At 41.0% G+C, this 14,044-nt stretch overlaps 1 protein-coding gene and 1 long non-coding RNA gene across 3 annotated transcripts in view; one reads left to right on the plus strand and one right to left on the minus strand.

The window, feature by feature from the left end:
* ldb1a (LIM domain binding 1a) overlaps positions 1-13,591 on the minus strand; it is a 29,150-nt gene extending 15,559 nt beyond the window's left edge. Inside the window, exon 1 of one of the 2 annotated variants that reach the window (XM_061836656.1) lies at positions 13,360-13,591. In XM_061836656.1, coding sequence (XP_061692640.1) covers positions 13,360-13,387 — 28 coding nt within the window. In that variant the 5' untranslated portion in view covers positions 13,388-13,591. Of the gene's footprint in view, positions 1-3,781; positions 3,936-13,359 lie in introns of those variants that run through there. The other variant, XM_061836657.1, reaches the window with a different exon arrangement.
* LOC133509543 (uncharacterized) lies at positions 4,794-8,638 on the plus strand. Its single transcript, XR_009797370.1, has 3 exons — positions 4,794-5,668; positions 5,977-6,061; positions 8,388-8,638. It is a non-coding gene; the product is annotated as an uncharacterized LOC133509543 (long non-coding RNA).
* Positions 13,592-14,044: the final 453 nt, after the last annotated feature.

A 14,044-nucleotide genomic window follows, 5' to 3' on the forward strand; every position in this document is an offset into this window, starting at 1 on the left:
CAGTCACATTTGAGTTAAATAGATCAAGCCCAATGATCATAAAAAAATGGAATGTGGTGGTTTCGGAATGCAAGATTTTATTGCAGCAGTCTGACATAGTGCAATCATGAATGAGCAAATTTGTCATGTACTCCAATTCGTGCATTACATGTCTCCCATGTTGCTGACATCGTTTTTCTTTCTAACATTATTGGGAATCGGGAAATTTACAGGACATCAAAAGACACGAAAAAATATATAAATACTACTACATACAAATAAATTTGATTTTGGATTCAGATATACTGTACACAACGGCAACACGGAGTAAATGTCTTTCTCAGAGCCGATCAATGACATCATTGATTGGCTCAGCGAATCATAACATCAAAACCAATCGGCCAGTCAGCAAAATTCCCAATTATCGGTCAATTCGATCATGCTGATAAAATTGGTGTTAAGTCCATTTCATTCCACCACGGATGTGAAAATTCTCAAGGGCTTCACTGATAAAAGCAAACAACCACTGCAAAAATTACCCTAAGTCATAGCAAATGTTAATACAGTGGACCAGTATTTTTCCCCCCTCTCGACCCCCAAAATTATTGAATAAGAGCGGATAAATGGCCACTTAACATTTTTACAGTTGGCTACCCCCCAAAAAGAAAAAAAAAGAAAAAACTGAAAAAAAGAGGGGGAAAAAAACTTCGGGTGTCAGATGGAAAAAGAAAAAATAAAAATCTGTGAATAACACCAAGTCTCCAGTCAGTTGCATCCACTCAACATATAATAGCAACGTGGGTTTACAGTAAAGTAAAGCCTTGGTTCTCGAATGTACACGTTTTCGAACAAAACCATTTTTGAATGAAAATTTAGAGATTATTTTGCTTCTGTTTTCGAACGAAAATCAGTATTCAAATGCCCCTGACGAAACCCAGAAATAACATATTGCGCGCGGCCAGACCAGCTGACCCACGACGCGCTTTGTTGTGAATTTCCACGCCGCCGAAAAAACGCGGAAATAACATGACCCACCCACGACGCGCTATTGTTATTCGAACACCTCCCCCCCCCCAAAAAAAAACAAAACAGAAATGACAATGCGTGCGGCGCAACCAGCGCATTTTTGTTATTCAATGTAATGTAGCCTCTGTACACAGACGTGTCCCGGTAGTGACTGTTGTTTTTCTACTTATCAAGGACTACCGTATTAACCCCCAATCATGGCTCCAAAGAAGGAAAGTTGCTTGTTTAAATTTATTCTGCACTTCAGTTAATAAAAAAAAGTTTACAAGGCTGGGGGCCGAGTTGTTACAGATACAGCAATGCACTCCCAGTCTAGCATACTCTACTACTAAAGCATACCTTTTAAGCAAAAAATATATTTCTGAAATTATTTTATTACACAATATAAAGTATTTAAACTATACATGTATTTCTACTATCCAGTTTATTATCAGGAAAAGCTAAAAAAAATGCTTTAAAAAGCCTCATTTTTTAGGCTTGGAACACATTTCTTTTTCCATTCATTGTAATGGGAAATATCGATTCGGTTTTTGAACAAATCACTTCTTGAACCGTTTTCTGGAATGGATTGTGGTCAAGAACATCGCTGTATTTAACTTTAAATCCTGTTTGTGGTAACGCCTAGTAGTAAGCCCCAAAAAGTGCTGATGACCACAAAGAATTGATGATTGTAGGAAATAAATATACCAAATGGAACAGGTATAAATAAAATAAAAAATAGCTGCTGAGGGGTTGTGGGTTCGTATCCCACTGGGGCCCCCACTTCCCGAGAAGGGTTGCGTGCGGGTTGTGCCAAACATATATATGCGTTCATCTGAGATGATACGCTGTGGCGACCCCGAAAGGGACAAGCCGAAAGGAAAACAACAACAACTATGTGACTGCAGATATACTAGCTATGACCTTATAACACAATGTATCTCAGGTGATCTCTTTTGCACAACACACACAGACTGGGCTAGGCACCCATTAAGCTCAATTTCAATAGTCCATCGTAAAAAGAAAGTGCATTGCAGAAAAACTGTTAATATTTCAACTAACAATTTGATTTTAGCTGAGAAATTCAGGAAGCAATGAAAAACTACAATTCAATGAGTGATTTGGGTGAAATATAATGTAGAATGATATTCTAATATCTTAGTAGGCAACCAGTGCAGGGTGTACTCACTCGCTGAGGTGGGATCGGGGCGAGTTAATCCACAACTGAGGAAAGGTAGTAATGAAAATAAGACATATGTAGGGTTTGCATTAGATTATTTGAACCTGATCCTTGTCCATTTTTACACTTAAAAGCACTTTCCATATGCAGCAGTGCCCGCAACCTAGTCAGCCAGCCACCAGGAGGCAAACAGTTTAAAGCATTATTGAGCTGTCCACTGTAGTATTAAATAAAACTTTTACTTTGACATTAGCCATCTCAGCACATTGGCAGCGAGTGCGCATGTTACGGTAAGACACTATTAACAATTGAGGCAGCTGCCTTGAACTTTTCGGCTGACCTGAACGCAGTTTTTTAAAAAAAGTAAGAGGGAAATCCCTCCTCTCAAGTTCTTTGGCGTGTGACCACGCACGACTCAACAACGGTCAAGCAGAACAACAGAGACACAGCAGTCTTTGACAGTTCACTGTTTTGACAAGGATTTTTTTTCAAATAAAAAGTGGGTTCTTACAGCCTAATGTTACTGCGTCGTCTGCATTAACTGTGCTTACTACCATTATGTTGGAATTAATCCGGCACGGTGGTCAGCTGGTAAAGCGTTGGCCTCACAGTTCTGAGGTCCCGGGTTCAACCCCAGATCCGCCTGTGTGGAGTTTGCATGTTCTCCCCGTGCCTGTGTGAGTTTTCTCCGGGGACTCCAGTTTCCTCCCACATCCCAAAAACATGGAATATTAATTGGACACTAAATTGCCCCTAGGTGTGATTGTGAGGGCGGCTGTTTGTCTCCATGTGCCCTCCAATTGGCTGGCCACCAGTTCAGCGTGTAGCCCACCTCCTGCCCGTTGACAGCTGGGATAGGCTCGAGCACTCCCTGCGACCCTCGCGAGGATAAGCAGGAAAGAAAATGGATGGATGGATGTTGGAATTTTTGATTGCACTTTGTAATTGCATAGTTGTTCAGTTAGCCATTGGTATAGTTTATGAAATTGACTTTGTCATTCTTATTTAAAGACTCAATTTGCACTGAAAACTGCTCCATAGTTTGTTGAAAAGTTGTGCAATAAAGTAAAGATTTTTCCCCAACATGAGGAATAATGGTGATTAATTATCATCTCTACAATATTGAGCAAAATAATCATTAGTATTATTTTGGCCACAATCTTGCAGTCCTAGTCAGTAGGTTAATTGGAGACTGTGTATAGGCGTGACTGTGAATGCTTATGGTCCATAAATCAATATCAATACCAGCGGCGGTATCGAGATTATCGACTTTTGGATCTGCCCCCCCCCCCCTCCAATAGTGCAAACAATGGAGCTCCGTCCGAACAGACGGATGCTCAAAGTGACCACGAGCAAATGAAACAACCCAAACAACGCTAGAAACACACCTAAAATGACTCTCACGGAGGTGTCTTATTAAGGGGTGTGATAAACAAGAATCCGCACACACACCGGGGGAAGCGGTGTAAACTGAGCCGCAGGGCCGCGTCCATGAACCGACAACGGGGGACGTTCATTGCTAAGCTATTCCGCTCGCCGCTATCCCTTCACAACGCCTCCGACCCGTATTTATTGACCAGCTAATAAGGATATGGCCGCGGTGTGATGTGTGATTACCTGCAGAGAAAAGGCCACCAAAAGGCGGTGTGGCTTCTAGCCAGCTAGCGACGATGCTAGCCGGAGAGACTGGAAGGCGAAGCCACTAAGCTCCGCTTGGTAAAACACTTGTATGGTCCAAACGTGAAAGATGCCAAGAGGGGGCCGGGGGGGGGGGTTAAAACCGCCAACCGATAACTAGTAAACAATTAATTATTTCAGAATAATTTACTTGTTTAAAAAAAATATATATATATATATATTAGCATAAGCGTACGGCGGTAACCATCTATTGCTGCTACTACTACTTGAGGACCCTTTGTTCCAGGCAGTCAGTCCGTTGATACACAAGGGGGGGTGAAAAGAAAAAAAAAAAACAGCTCCGCCCCTTTCCGCGCGCCCATTAAAAAAAAATTGTTTTGTTTTACCAAAATCAGTCATCGCAAAGAACTTTGCAAACAATGTTGTCCACTAACTTATTACAAATACCGAGATCGCATCATTAAATTAAAGTCAACAAAACTAAAGAGGCGGCACGGTGGGCTCAGCCGGTAAAGCGTTGGCCTCGCAGTTCTGAGGCCCCGGTTCAATACCGAACACGCCTGTGTGGAGTATGCATGTTCTCCCCGTGCCTGCGTCAGTTTCCTCGCACATCCCAATAACATGCAACATTAATTGAACATAAATTTCCCCTGGATGTGATTGTCAGTGCGACTTGTTTGTCTCGATGTGCTCTGCGATTGGCTGGCAACCAGTTACGGGTGTACCCTGCCTTCTGCCTATTGACAGCTGGGATAGGGTCCAGCACTCCCCGCGACCCTTGTGAGGATAAATGCCTATAAAAATGGATGGATGTATAAAACTAAAGACTGTTGAACTGTTTACATGTTATGTTATGTGATCTGCCCTGCATTTAATTAGTCCAGTCATGGGACATGCACACATAAACGTCATTGATGTAGCACAGTAGTTGGGTTTGTTTTTTGTTTAACTCACAGAAATTGTATCATGTACTGCAGTACCTCTGATGAACTCACAGCACGTGATGGGAATCACTGCACTAAGTTAATGGTTCACAAACAGTTTTATACCAAGTGTCACTTAAAAAATGAAAAATTCTCCAAGCACCATCATAATGACCAAATTTGAAATACAGTAATCCAAGAGAACACAGGGGCAAGTCTAGTAGTTTGATCAAAACAAAACCACTCATTTGATGTTTTTATGAAGGAGATGACCACATGAATTACGGGGCCTTATCATCCCATACGGTCGGATGAATGAATTGGGCAGGAAATACATTTCCTCAGTCTTAATCATCATATGCTCCTAATGAAATGATGATGACGATGAAATTAATTTGTACTGTCTTGACCTTCTCTGTCTTAAAACAGTTTGCTTTCATCTCCACAGCGTCTGGAGTATGATCAAGAGCTTCGACTTGCACGGCGCAGTAAGTCTGCGCCAGTGATGTGTTAATCGTGCTGGTTAATTCAAGGCGTGTTTGTAAAGACTTTTGGAAAGTGATTGACTCCTTGACTCGAATCCTTTTTAGACCGCAGTCCTGATCCTTTCCTAGCCTCATATTATGTAAGGATATAATCTGCCGCCTCACTTTTAATCAATAACCACTCTGATGTTTACAAGCGATAGATGTGAAGGAACACAAAAGCCTTTGTGGTCTCTAAGTGGATTTCAAAGCTCAATTGTCTGAGGCCTTCGGTTAGTCAGTTTGTGTAATTATATACGTACACTAGGAGAGCGGATGAAGAAAGTGAAGCAGTGGGTTTTATTGAAAGCCTAAAAGTAAATACATCGGAAGCCCACCGGGGACTCTTACTGGTAAAGCACCACATCAGATCACAGCTCAGATGGGTGCCTATTATCTGGAGAATGTTCACTCTACAGGTGAGACACCTTCAAGTAGAATACCAAATTAATGAAAAAAATATATGACAATAATTTAACAGTGTCTATTATTATATATTGAGTGTTCATGATTTTTTTTTTTATAAATCTGAACTTTTTTTGTAAGGATCCATTACTTCAGGAAATACTAAACTGTCTATCTTTCATTGACATTTACAAAGCTGGTGATGGACTACATTGCAGCTGACGCAGAAAGAATTACAGAGGAAATGGAGGGGAAGCCATTCTGATAACAATCTCTAATGTTTTTTTTTTTTGTTGTTTTTTTTCATACAATGATTGCCAAGTTTTGTGAAAGCTGGAGAGAGATGGAGCTACACTGTCCTCTGCTGGAGATCCTGCACACACTTTAGAAGCGGAAGGACTGCGAGGGTGAGCATTATCCATTCACGCATTTTCCGTACGCTTTATCCTCACAAGGGTATCCCAGCTATCTTTGGGCGAGAGGCGGGGTACACCTTGAGCTGATCGCCAGCCAATCGCAGGGCACATATAAACGAACAACCATTCACATTCACACCTTCGGGCAATTTAAAGTCTTGAAGCAACCTCCTCTGCATGTTTTTTGGAATGTGGGAGGAAACCAGACTATCTGGAGAAAACCCAGGCAGGCACGGATAGAACAAACTCCACACGGGCGAAGACGGATTTGAACCGAGGACCTCAAAACTGTGACGCAAATGTGCTAACCAGTAGTCCACGGTTCCACCTATTATTATAGTTATTTGAATGGGATCACATTTGAAACCATCTGCATATTTGAGCCAACTATTAACTAGTTATATTTTCTCCTCCATACATAGACTTCTTCCCTCTTTATTTAACCTTACTGCTATACATGTTTAATAATAAAAGAACTTTTATTAAAATAACTTTAAAAGGAAAACAAAAGAACTAAAATGAACCGTCACTATTTTTTTCTAAAATGTTTTTACATTTAAAAATAAATCTAGATTATATGGGTCACTTTGACTCAGAATTTAACAGTAACATTACACACGTACCCGAGCCGTTGATTTACTACATTGCTTATCTTTTCGATACGGCATTAAGTTGGGAATTGATCCCACCGAGGCAGCATGAAAGTCAGTGACTGGATGAGAATTCTGCATTCTAGGGTCAACAATAAATTCATCATATTCAAACACGTATGTTTGGCAAACTGTCTCAGGTGCGGTCATTTGAAATTGCTTTGGGAACTGTAAAGAAATTACTACGTCTCTCTAATGCATACAACCATGTTTAGTGTTTGGAAAATAACTATTGTTTTACAAAAAGTGTGAGATTAATATTCTGCTTAAAGTGGTACTTCTTGAGTGTAAGGTTTTGATGTGTAATATTTTTATTTTAAGCGTTTTTACAGTCAAAATATGTCAATAAAAATATATGCATCCATCTGTTTATTTACTATAAGCAACATTTTAATTAATATATTTTAGTTTAGATTTTTCATTTTATAATATTTAAGTACCATGTGTACATTTAAAGTTATACTGCAATGGCAAACAACAAAGAAACAAAAAGGGAAAATCTTTATAGGAATAACATTTCTTCTGCTTTGTTTTGGGTGGGTACTATGCTATGGAATTTTAATGCTAGTCATTGTGCTGGTACTTTATGAGGTAAGCTTTTCTATTTTTTTTTTTTTAGGTGGTACTTGCTGTAAATAGTGTGTGTGTGTTGGGGCACCTTAAACATAAAGGGTTGATGTACACAGTCAGTATAAGCAGAAATTTAGTTCAACATCCATCCATCCCTTAATTTTATTTAATGCTCGTCTTCATTTACACTGGCCTCTTTTAATGCATTGTCAAAGAGAAAACTGTTAAAATGACTCCGCTGATGTTGTCTGTTTGTATTTATCAGAAATGAACTCAGTCATCAACTATAGTTGAAAAAGTTCCTACAGATCTAAACTATCTCCTTTCTGTTAGTAAAGGCGGCGCACGGCAGCTCTTGTTGTGCTAACAAGTAGGGAATGGAATGAGGTGCGGTGGGGGCCGGGTGGGTGTTTTCCCCTGATCTCGCAGCTACACCCGTGTAATGTGTATTTCTCTGCTGCTTCGCTAGCAGAGACAGATGGAAGCAGTACATCTAGTTATTTAAAGACTAATGCCGGAGCTGTTCCACTGAATAATGAAACACCTATGGCACTGTATTCAATTTGACAGGACTATTAGCGCAGCTGATTTATAAGGGCATCGTGTAAAGAAAAAAAAAAATCTCAATGTCACACCTCAGGAGCAAATTTTTTCTTATCCCTACATTGTTGGTTGCTAATTCAAAAGCGATGAATCAACATGGCTGCTGATGTTTTCACGACTGCACGGCTTTGCTGGGGAAAATGGTACTTTGTAAATCCTGTTTTATGGCATATGATTCCTTTAACGGCTTCCATCTGTCCACATTTACCTTGATTTGCGTTCGCTCTATCATTCCCGCTGTGTGCGTTACAGTGATTCTATCGCTGGCCTGTCAGCAAATAGACATTTATTTATCCTCATAAAAGTATGAATCGGGGCGATGATTTGTGTTTACAAAGTTGTTCAAACTGCCCTCAACTGTGTCTTTTGTTCACTTCCAACTTGTGGCTTAAAGACCGAGAGGCAAAAGATGTTTTTTGTTTGTTTGTTTGTTTGTTTGTTTTTTTTAAACGTCATCATCGCCTTCATCTGGTTTCATCTTTCTCCCTGCCTAGGTGGGACATGCCAGCTTTCCACCGCCAAGCCGAGGGGGCCTGCAGCAGATGTGACATCACAACAGCTCATCGCCACTCTGCAAAACCCCTCCTTTCCCTCTATCAGACTCCCCAGCATCTCCCACACATTCCTCCTCTCTCCCTGCCTACACACACACGGCCATTTTGATCTCGTTTACAGTAAGGAGGGAAGAGAAGAGGCATTAAAAAAAAGACGCTTTAAGCCAGTGTTGTTGTGTAATGAACAAATAAATAAATAAAAGGCTGCCATCTTGGCTCTGCTTGAAGTCACTTTTCTCCAATCAGCAGCCATGTGACTTTCTGCATGAGGTAACAGTGATGTTAGTGCAGAGGGGGATTGAACAAGGGCAAAGAGTGAGAGGAATGGAAGGGAGGGAGGGTGAGAGTGATGAGCCGAGGGGAGAGTGTGCATTTGAGGGGGAGGAGGGGAGGGGGCATACATGCAATCTATTTTTACCATTTAGTCAGAACAAAGGATGTGATTGGCTCCACTGCGTTAGGGCACAGAGAACAAAGCCTTCAAAAAGGCAAAGTCACAGCAACAGAAGGTCGCCAGCACACTTTGAGCAGCCAGATGTGTGCCACCATATAGAGGCTCGTATTAACCGCTTTACACGCTCGTTGCAGCCATCTTTAATGGCTGGCATTACTGTGCAAGGAGCCAAGAACAAAACAGATGATAGGAGGTAGAAAGAGAGCGATATCACATTCGAGAGAGGGACATGTCTTTTTCCGTACGTGCGTGTGAGACACAAAAACACACATTAAACAGAACCATGAAGGTTGGGATACTGGGCGACAACATTTTTTTGTAATTAAAAAAAAATAATTTGCTAGGAAATTATCACAGTTAATCAGTTCCAGAGTCATACTGTTTCCAGAATCCAACAATTAGTATCAGTTTCATTTACAAAAGTAAAATATGTTCAATATAATTGCGTCAAAACCTCTGCATTTGTTGCACTTGTCGGAGTAAAATGCTCTGGATGAGTGGTTCTCAAACCTTTTACACCCAAATACCAACTAGCATAGTTTGGCCATGTGTCACTTAAAAAATGAGCCAGAGGTTTAATTCCATCCATCCATCCATTTTCGTTGGCGCTTATCCTCACGAGGGTCGCGGGGAGTGCTGCAGCCTATCCCAGCTGTCAACGGGCAGGAGGCAGGGTACACCCTGAACTGGTTGCCAGCCAATTGCAGGGCACATACAGACGATTAACCATTCGCACTCACATTCACACCTAGGAGCAATTTAGAGCGTCCAATTAATGTTGAATGTTTTTGGAATGTGGGAGGAAACCAGAGAAAACCCACAAAGCCACGGGGAGAACATGTAAACAACACACAGGCGGAGCCGGGATAGAACCCGGGTCCTCAGAACTGTGAGGCCAACGCTTTACCAGCTGATCCACCGTGCCGGGCAGTTTTATTCCTTCCTTAAGTATTAACTATTCTTATAAACCACTGTGTGAAATAATGTACAGTTTGAAAGATGAAAACTGTCCTTAAATATGGGCAAATAATGGGAAAAATTTACTCAACTAATGATTAAATTAAAATGTACAACACATTATTCATTTTTCATGCTGCTTATCCTCACTATGTCTGGGGTGGTGTTGGAAACGATTATTGCTCATTAAATAAAATTGTACCCAAATAAATGTTTGGAAAAATGTTAAATAAAACAATATTGTTTTTAACTGTGAATACAATTGAACTGGTCTTAAATATACTGGATTAAAAAATTAAAACCAGAGCCCTATTATGATACATCAGACTGAGAATCACTGCCGCAGATCAAACATCTGCTGTAAACTACTTCACATTTATACAATAAGGAATAAATAATTATAATCATAGGAGGAAAAAAAATGTCTACAAATTTTGGTCTGAAAAGTGCTTGTTTTGAGAAGCTGTATAAATTTAAAACTTACTTTTATGAGGAAGTGAAGGAAGGGTATTGTAGTACCAGTTTGGTTTCTGTATAAATGTGAGCAATGAAAAGAAGGATCTTGTCAAGTTACACCACATTTCTAAGTTGGGTTTTGAGTTAAAGAAAAAAAAAAAATCTTACTCTTGTTCTTCTCTCTTTGCGTGCCATAATTTTAAACAGTAATTAATGACAGCAATTAGCAGTGATACAGTATTAACCGTCATTAAACTATAAAAAGCAGTTAACCACTGTAAACATAAAATTCAATAAAACAGTCTCCCGTTTACAAGTGGAAAATTTTGCCTCACAAGAACAATAACAGCTGATCACAAAAAAGTCCAAAATTGAATGAGCTTTTGTGGCAATTGACTTCAGAGAGCCATCCTCCACCTACTCTTGACAAGAATGCAAACAAATCAGATTAGACATAAGATGATTCATTGCCTGCATACACAGTTGTGCTGCCCTGTGGCCTTTTTCCCGAAAGCTCCACCAATCTTGACGTGCCTCAACAAGCTCGTAGGCCGCTGCGATGGGCGCACATACTCTGCGCGCACGTCCTCTATGCACACGTCCTTCCTCGTTTGCCAATATTTGCTTCACATTTACTGCGATGCTGCAAATCCTCCCTGCGCACCCTTAACACACACATATGGATGTCATTAAATGTTTCTGCCCTACAGTGAAGTCTGTCAACAAGAGGGGGACTACAAGTGTGGGCCTTTCAAGGAAGCCAGGAAACAGACCAGACCTTAACAAAAAATCTAATATTGTATCTGACAGCTGATGGCAAATAAAGCACAGCATAAAATGAAAAGTTCTCCCCTCTTTATAATGACTTTGCTTTTCATTGGAACAAGTATAAAAAAAAAAGTGACAGATGGGGAGTGGACACCCATTGCAAAATCTTGTGTGTGTGCGTGTGTGTGTGTGTGGGGGGGGAATCCTGCGACACCCCCCCCCCCCAAAAAAAACATCATTTGGATACAAAGATAAAGTACCAACATGAAAATGTAAAGGTAGAATAGCATGGGATCCATCCATCCATTTTTTCTGAGCCGCTTATCCTCACAAGCCTATCCCAGCTGTCATCGGGCAGGAGGCGGGGTACACCTTGAACTGGTCGCCAGCCAATCACAGGGCACATAGAGACATACAACAGTCGCATTCACAATCACAACTAGGGGCAATTTAGAGTCTCCAATTCATGCATGTTTATGGGTTGTGGGAGAAAACCCACGCAGGCACGGGGGAGAACATGCAAACTCCACACAGGCAGTGCCGGGAATTGAACAGTCATCCTAAGATTTGAGGCCAACGTTCTCACCAGTTGCTCCACTGTGCCGCCGCAATTGCAAAGCACTCTCAGTAATATATTCACTTTCCAGAGTAGACCTATTCAGAATGACATTTTTCCCTGAAAAAAAGATCATCCATTTTCTATACCACTTATCCTCATTACAGTCGGAGAAGTGCTGGAGCTTATTCAAGCTGCCTTCGGATGAGAGGAAACGTATAACCTGGACTGATTGCCAGCAAATTGTAGGCAACATACTTGGACAAACAGACAACTATTCACAATTACATACACACCTACGGAAAATGTTGTTTTCAATTCACCTAACATGAATGTTTTTGGAATGTGAAAGAAGCCAGAGTGTTCCCCCCGCCCCCCAAAAAAAGAAAAGAAAAACATGCAAGTCTGGGGAGAACATGCAAACTCCACACAGGAAAGCAAGAGCCCGGGTTCAGGCCCCACCCTCACAACTGTGTTGTGGATGTGCTAACCACTCATTCGTCATGCCTTGGAAAAAAAAAAAAAAAAAAAAGACCACCTAGCAATACATTTGAAAATGTGTGAGGAGGTCTCCTACTCTCTACGACTACAAATGCGACCATAGACCCTTGGAACGTAAAAGATTTGGTCAAATAACATTTGTAAATGTTGTATGTCAAAAATTTAATATCATCCAAAAGTGGAACTTGAGTCCAAAATCTCTCTCTCTCTCTCTCTCTAGATATATATATATATATATATATATATATATATATATATTTTTTTTTTTTTCATATATCATCTTTAACATGTTTTTTTTTCATTTTTTGTGTTTAATGCACAAAAAAAGTAAAGATGAAAAAATAAGTAAATACTAACTTACAAAAATAAAGTTCACTATGCAATTTGTTGCAAAATTCCACCACTAAGTTACTTGAAACCTGCTTTGAGAAATCCTGCCTGAAGTGATGTTGGAATTAGTCAGCCAATAACCTTAATTGATTATAAGCAGTTAGAATGGTATGACTCAACTCATCAGAGTGCAGTGGAAAATGGAAAAAGAGAATTCAGTTCCCATTTGTGTAGACTCGCAGCAGAAATGTAAATGACTCATATGAGAGTCTCACAAGGTGGTAAAAATCTTAAGTAGCATTGATGTGCTGAGGGCCTCTTGTTAGACTCCAACCCGGGGAGGGGTCACCAACCTTTATGTAGTAACTAAGGCCAAAAAGCTACTCGTTATGCGTGTGTCAAATGTGAAACACACTTCTGAAATAACAAATTCACTTGTTATCTTTAATTGTGTTCCATCCAGTCACTTTCCCTACCGCCTATCCTCACCCTTAATTATGTTATTTTAAAATTGATGCTATATATGAAGACATGATTATGTTTAGGATTTCTCACAATAATCATCACTGGTTTAGCAAGGTAGCAAACATGAATATTAATAAGCAACATTGTTTCTATCCATTTCTGCAGGTCTTTAAATTTTCAAATGATCACTTCGACACCATTCCAAGGAAATCACAATGTTCCATTACTGGTGAGCTATTTTTAGAACAGGCTCGAGGGTTACCTGTGTGGTCCTTGGGGGCTCCCCAAGGCACCACGTTGGCGACAAAAAATAACCCCTTCTTTAGGTCACAAACTGACACACTTTGCAGCCAGCCCCCTAATACCTTTCCTTTTTCTTTATATACACAGAAGCCATTCGTGCAACAGCGAGACGACGCACTCACCGGGACAAGCGCAACCTCCAACAGACATCTTCTCACATGTTGGGGGCTCCGCTTTGAAGGAAACAGCAGCACTCGGCCCTCACGCTGCTCGCATGGGCGCCGCTTCTGAGGGGAAACAACACGAGCAGACAGAGAGAAGAGGAAGGGTGGAGAGATAAGAAGAGGGAGTGGTACGATTCCGAAGCAAGGGCCGCTCGTTCGCTCGCTCGCTTTCTGTCAGAGGCAGGAAGTTGGCAGTGGCTGCATCATTAACAGGCATGTTGCAACACAAGTGGGAGGGGAAATGAAACAGAAAGACTTGATTGCACGGCAGACAGCAGTAAGTAAGACGACATAGAGCTCAGTGTTGGTGTTGGTGTTGGTGTTGGTGTTGGTGTGTGAGTGTGCGGGCATTGATGCATTGTCTATTTTTGCCGCGCTTGCTGCGGGAGATAAACATTCTCAGCCGGGGCCCAGAGGCAGAGGGGTCGTTAATACAAAACCATCACATGCACCCCTGCCTCATGTAGGAGTGATCCCCATCTCGCCCCCCATTTTCCTTCTCTCTCATTACTACCTTTGGCTGCACAGAGAAGATGCGTGTTAATCACCGCAGACGGTATCGATTAAAAATCCAAAGCCCACCTGGAGAGCCGAGACACTCAAGGCCCACAGGAGTTGGTGGTTGTGGGGGGGGGCATGTTAA

The sequence above is a fragment of the Syngnathoides biaculeatus genome, chromosome 12 (assembly GCF_019802595.1).
Source record: "Syngnathoides biaculeatus isolate LvHL_M chromosome 12, ASM1980259v1, whole genome shotgun sequence".
Lineage (NCBI taxonomy): Eukaryota > Metazoa > Chordata > Actinopteri > Syngnathiformes > Syngnathidae > Syngnathoides > Syngnathoides biaculeatus.